A 7230-nucleotide genomic window follows, 5' to 3' on the forward strand; every position below is an offset into this window, starting at 1 on the left:
AAGTAAGATTCTAATGAAATTCCCAGAAACTTAAAATTCATCATAGGATACTTTCTACCTGTTCCTTGGAAAGAAAGAGGTATTTTGTTAATGATTAAAAGTAGAGAGTATATATTTTCAGGGGAAAGTCACAACTGGCTATCTGATTATTAAATTCACTATTTAAAACAAAATCATGTCCTCCCATTTTATTCACCTTTTCATGAAAAATGGTCTAATTTGTTTATGTTCAAGAAAACTTGGGTTAGTTATTAGACTGATCTTTCACAGCTGTGAAAAATAAGAAATTCATAGAAAGATTGGTGGGTGTGCAGGTGACACTGAGATTCTCACCACAGGACATGCATTTGGAGATGCACTTACTGCTAGATAAGTCGCATTTTAATGGCCAAAATAGAACTTGCAGAAAGATTTTGCTAACTCCCGCCTCAGCAGGTAACTAAAAGTCATCTTTCTCTTTGACTTCCTGGGAATGCCCACTCAAATGTTTTGGGATTTGGTATTCTTAGAACCTGAAAGGATTCCTAAAACACAATCTCTTATCTGCTTGGTTTTCACTCCATACACAACAGGATTCATAGTTGGAGGCAACAGTAGATAAATATTGGCCATAATGATGTGACAAGAGGGAGGCACTGTATGGCCCCCAAAGCGATGGGAAAAGAAGGAGAAGAAGGCTGGGCTGTAGGAGAAAACTATAGCACAGATGTGGGCAGTGCAGGTGCTGAAGGCCTTCCGCCGAGCTTCTGCTGAGGAGAGGCTGACCACCGCCCTCAGGATCATGGTGTAGGAGACTGTGATGCACAGGATGTCAAAGCCTCCAATCAGGAGGGCGACAATCAGACCATAGATAGCATTGACCTTGGTATTTCCACAAGACAGCTTGGCCACAGACATGTGGTCACAATACGTGTGGGGGATTACATTGCCTCTGCAGTAGGGCAGGCGCTTGATGAGGAAAGGGAAGGGAATGATGAGCAACACCCCTCTGAGAAAGGTGGAGAGACCCGCCTTTGCAATGACGGGATTTGTGAGGATAGTTGAGTAGCGCAGAGGGTAGCAGATGGCCACGTAGCGGTCCAGGGCCATGAGCATGAGCACCCCAGACTCCATCCCTGTGAAGGTGTGGACGAAGAACATCTGGATCAAGCATCCATCAGAGCCAATTTTCTTGAGATGAAACCAGAAGATGGAGAGGGCTTTAGGGACTGTGCTAGAGCATATGACAAGATCAGTTAGGGAAAGCATGGCCAAGAAGTAATACATAGGTTTGTGCAAGGAGTCCTCACAGTAGATGAGGTAGAGGAGTCCACAATTCCCTGCCATAGCTACGACATACATGGAGCAGAAAGGGAAGGAAATCCAAATATGCACATCTTCCAGTCCTGGGACTCCATTCAGAATGAATGAGGGTGGGACCCACTCCGTTTTATTCAACTTTAGCATTATCAAATAGACTTAAACTTTATGTGACTTTTCCTAGAGTAAGATAAAGACAAGAGAAAATATAGTTTATGGTTACTTTCTCTTTTTCTGTGTTTTAAAATTCTGTAGTTTATTTGATCAAACAGTCAACTTTCCTGAGTGACCTTGAGTATGTCTTCTGTTTATTGATTAGTTTATTAATTCACTCAACAAATTTTTATTAAGCAATTCAAGTTCACATCACAGACACTGATTCAAAATTGTCTTTTAAAACTAGTTTTTCACCCTCATAGATTTATAATAAAAAGTAATTCTGTTATATCTTCTCTAAAGAGATTTTGAATCAAAAACTTCATTTGTTAATAAATATATAGATCTCCCTGTGGATGTGATCTTAGTGTCCTTTGGTCACTCTACCCATGAACCAAAAGACATGAGGACTTTGAAAATTCTATTCTTGTTTAATAGCTGATCTTTGATATTTAATTATTGAGGCACTGTTTGAAACCTTTTGTAAATATTAAATTATTCATTTCTCAATGGAGATTGGGGTCTCACAAATCAGAAAAAAAGGTTTGATTTGGTCTTTTCATATTTAAATTAACTCATTTTTACCTTTTCTTATAATGGTCTATGTGCACTTATTATAATGCTTTTAATTTCTAATCAGAATAAGCTTTCAGTAATAGGTTGTAAGTGGCTAATCTTGGTTAGGGTGCATAAATATATCAATGGTAATGAATCTTTCTTTTTATTATGTCTTTCTACCAGTCTTTCTACTTTACCTTTAAACATTGTCCTCTGAGATTATCTGGTATCTATAGCAACACAAAACAAACTAGTTCCACACTATTATATTTTACTAAAAGAATTTATGTACTTTGCCTTGATTATGCTTCTCTATTAATATTTATCATTCAATAAATACACTGACATCTCCAATTTTTATTGCTTTCTCATTGGTTGTCTCTGATCTTTTGAATTTACATTTTTATATATTTCACAATGGAACACATGTTAGTTGAGTTCTAGTAAGAGACAATATAAATAAATGCAACTTTACATTTGATATTTCTTACCACACATCAAATTTATTTCTCATCTAAGAACAAAATTAATTAATTCTGAATTCCATGCTTATGGCTAAATCTCATTTTCAGTTTAAGTATTTGAGATAAGTAAATGCTATCTCAACCTTTCATTAATCTTTTAATTTCTCATATATATGTATTGAACATCTAAAATATGACAATGTGGAGAACAAGGGTTTCACACATTAAGGACATGAGAGTTAATGGACAAAGATGCATGCAATTTATCACAGTAAATGTAATAAGAATTAAAATAAAAGCATGTGCAACCTCCTAAATGAGCACTAGACTATTAAAGTGCATGTTTATTGTTGTTGATGGGGTGTTGAAGGAGGAATTGGTGATAACAAAGAAAGACTATATTGAAGAGAAGGTGTTTGATACCTATTCGGAAGGAAAAACATGCTGTAAAGGAAACACATTTTTAAAAAGAATTCCAGAGAAAAGAATTAATAAGTAAAAGTATGGAAATCAAATGATCAAGTCTGTGAGAAGTCACTGGGGTGGAGAGGACAAGTGATAATTTAGATGCTTGGCCAGGAGGTAAACCACAAAGAATCTTGCAATTATCAGATAATAGGAACTTCATGGATCCTAAATAGTAAGTGATAAATAATTCATAAACATCCAGAAAGCCATTAGTTAACTTCACGGTGCTTGGAAAGCATTGGCAGTGAATAAGCTAGAATCCTCTCCTACCTCTCCCTTAAGAAATACTGTCTACAGTGTCTAGGAGTTAGATCAGAAGAAGGAAGAAAAAAATTTAGTGCTATTGTAGTCTCTGCTAAAAAGGTAAGTAAAATGAGCTTCAGGCAAGCCTAAGGCTGATTGCAAACAACAGATAATAATTTAGCCAGTGGGCTCTAAATCACCAAAAATGTTTGTAAGCTTTATACTTGGTAGAGTGAAAATAACTCTGTGACCAATTTCCCAAGGGAAAAAAAATGATTTCTATTAAACACCTTCTTAATAACCCTATAATGACCAGAATATGAAATAGTTTATCTGATTTTTCATAGAAATATGGTCATCTATCATGATGGAAACCCCATCAATTTATAGGATAGAAAATTTGATTCTATAATTGATTTTTGTAGTTCACTTAATCTCCTTGAGATTTTATTACATCTCAACCTTTCCAAGATCAGGTAGTACAAGAAGAGCAGTATAGAAGAGAAATATATAGATTTTAACCTTATCTTTCTATTTCTTAAAGATATGCATGAGGATAATTTATATAACTTCCTAAAAAAACAAATTACTCATCCCTTTAAATGTGGTTAAAAATAATATTATAAGAAGTACAGAGCCCAGAAACCAAATTCTGAAACACACATTAAGCCATTTAATTTATGACAAGGGAAACACTATAGATTGGGAGAAAATACACCATTTTCAATAAGTATTACTGGAATACTTGGATATACATTGCGGGAAAAGATACACATTTTGTTCATACAACAGTTTTTTAAATTAAAATTAATTTTTTAAGTTAAAAAGCATTGCTTAAAGTATGAAAAATGAGCCACAGACTAGGAGAAGATATTTGCAACACATAAGTTGAACAAAAATTAATATTCAAAATATCTAAAATACTCTTACAATATCAATAAGAAAAAGAGGGAGGGACAAATTGCATAAAATATATATTTCACAAAGGAGGAAAAAAGTAACAGTAAACATATAAGTAGTCACCAATTTTTATAATAATTTGGAAAATAAATGTAATTTGAATGTCTCATGGCATAGAAACACATACCAAACTAGATAGTTAAAATGAAAAAGCATAAAAGTTACCAAGTATTGGTGAGGACATGGAATGACTGGAATTCTCATACACTACTGGTATGTGTGTAAGTTTGAAATAATTTTGGCATATCTTGATGGTGAGTTTGCATATAGCCATCACATCCATGCCAACTAAAAAGGTATATATTTTTGCTAAAACACATCAACTATTAATTAAACGATTATTCCAATATTATTTGTAGGTATTAATAATCTAAATCTGGAAGATATCTAAATTTCTGCTGATATCAGAATGGGTAAATAAATTTTGGTGTGTTCCCACAGTGAAACTTGATAATGACAATAGACATAACTACATGCACAATATGAAAAATATAAATCTCACAAATTGTTAATTTTAAAAACTAGACAAAATAGAATGTAATGTTTAACACCATTTACATTAAATACAAAAGTGGATCAAAGAAATAGGTGCCATTACACACAGAAGAGCGTTTTCCCAGGTGTGAATAAGTGAAAAGAAGCATGAGGAAGAGGGGTTTAGTGACATGCTGGGAATATTATCTTTCTTAATCTAGTTGTGAGAGAAATGGGTTTCTGGTTGTAAAAATTCATCAAGATGTAATTGTGAAAATTTCATGTGTATATATACTATGCTATTAAAATCAGAAAATCATATTGAAGAGAACATTGAAGGAGCATACTGAAACATGCTACCACATTTTGTGTTCAATGTTTGTATATTTTTTTCAGACTGACAGCAATTTTGGAATGCTTTCAAAAATTAATGCTCTAGAAAATCATTGAGTGTCACGAAATGAATCCTTTACTATGTTCCATCGGAGAGAATATTCATTTTACCTTCCATTAATAAATGTAGCTATTTCAATGTCATTATCTATAGGGAATATAATCACTTTGAAATTCTGCATCAGAAAGTGCCACCAAGAAGTGACAGATTAGATTTGTTAAAGGTTTGTTTTGGAAAAAGTAAAGAAACACAGATTGCACATATTGATACACACGCCCTTCACGGACTTCTCCTTGTGCCTCTACAAAACCTAAGACAGTTATACTGACTGTCCCAGGAGGCTACTTGCTGTTTTCTACTCCTATCACACTGATATTCTCTGCTTTGTGATATGTGGTTCTCTGCCATTTTGGTGCTCATCTTCCAACTCTCATCAAATATAGTTAATTCATACTCATTTAAAGAAAAAACATTCTTCAGAAAGAGTTGAAAGTCTCTTGAGTGGGACAGTAGTGAAACATTCTATAAATAATCTTAAAATAATGTAGTTATTAACTGCCATAATTAGAGGCAAGGAACTGATTTATTCAAATAATAATTATTTTCATTGTATTTAACTCATGGTGCTATAAAAATCAATTTATAGTGGGAATCCTCCACAATTCAGTAAAATTATTTACATTAAGGACAGTTTGTATATTTTAAAAAAAGGACACTGTATTTACATTAAAACCCCCAGTATCTAAAAACCACCTCATACATATCAGAAAACTTTTAAAATAAATGAACAGATGGATGAAAGAAGAAATAAATAAATGAATAACATTTTATGCTTGACTTTGATAACTATTAAGTTATAAACTAATTAATATTACTTGGAATGCATAAAATAAACTAGTAGAATAAAAAATACAGAGCATCTTCCTCAAGATCACTGGAGTCACACATATAGGAAACAAACATGGTTACCAAGGGGGAAAGGAAGGGAGGGATAAATTGGGAGATTGGGATTGAAATATATATATATTTTATATAAGATAACTGATATGAAATTTTTGTGTAGCACAGGGAACTCTACTTAATACTCTGTAATGACCTATATGAGAAAAGAATCTAAAAAAGAGTGTATATATGTATATGTAGAGCTGATTCACTTTTCTGTACATGTGAAACTAACACAACATTGTAGATCAACTATACTCTAATGAAAATTAATTTTTAAAAAAGATTACTAGAAAGACACACAAATAAACATTCCCTTGGTAAAGTAGGGAAACAAAATACAGGGGGGTAAGAATAAGATGACAAACACAGAACAAATATATTGCTTTGGTCAATATTTACACCATCTATCAATTTTAACATAATCCTAATTAACTTAAAAATAGGATTTCTATTCCTTTCTCTATCTATCTACTTTAAAGCATTGAAGAGTTTCTCTTAACTGTGATGCTCAATACCTGCTTTGAACTGCATTGTTGTTGTTTAGCCACCCAATCGCGTCCAACTCTTTGCAACCCCATGCCAGGCCTCCCTGTCCGTCACCATAGCCTGGAGTTTGCCCAAGTTCATGTTCTTGCATCAGTGATGCCGTCCAGCCTTCTCATCCTGTGAAGCCCTCTTCTTCTGCCTTCGATCTTTCCCAGCATCAGGGACTTCTCCAGTGAGTTGTCTGTTCGCATCAGATGACCAAATACTGGAGTTTCAGCTTCAGTATCAGTCCTTCCATTGAATATTCAGGGTTGATCTCCTTCAGATTGACTGGTTTGATCTCCTTGCTGCCCAAGGGATTTTCAGGAATCTTCCAGCACCACAGTTCGAAGACGTCAACTCTTTGGAGTTCTGCTTTGGAGCCCAGCTCTCACAACCACAACCTAGTACATGACCACTAGGAAGACCATAGCCTTGACTATATGGACCTTTGTCAGCAGAGTAATATCACTGCTTTTCAACACACTGTCTAGGTTCGTCATCACTTTCCTGCCAAGAAGCAATCATCTTCTGATTTCATGGCTGCAGTCACCATCCACAGTGATTTTCGAGCCCAAGGAGAGGAAATCTGTCAGTACTTCCACCTTTTCCCATTCTGTTTGCCATGCAGTTATGGGGCTGGATACCACAATCTTAGTTTTTAAATATTTAGTCTTAAGCTGGCTCTTTCACTCTCCTCCTTCACCCTCAAGAGGTTTTTTCGTTTCTCTTCCTTTTCTGCCA

General features: G+C 34.5%; 1 protein-coding gene across 1 annotated transcript; it reads right to left on the bottom strand.

The window, feature by feature from the left end:
• Positions 1 to 480: 480 nt before the first annotated feature.
• Positions 481 to 1446, bottom strand: LOC122696962 (olfactory receptor 52N4-like). Its single transcript, XM_043907259.1, has one exon. It carries the CDS (start codon positions 1444 to 1446, stop codon positions 481 to 483), a length of 966 nt encoding a protein of 321 aa, XP_043763194.1.
• Between the last annotated feature and the right edge of the window lie 5784 nt (positions 1447 to 7230).

Source organism: Cervus elaphus, chromosome 1 (assembly GCF_910594005.1).
Source record: "Cervus elaphus chromosome 1, mCerEla1.1, whole genome shotgun sequence".
Lineage (NCBI taxonomy): Eukaryota > Metazoa > Chordata > Mammalia > Artiodactyla > Cervidae > Cervus > Cervus elaphus.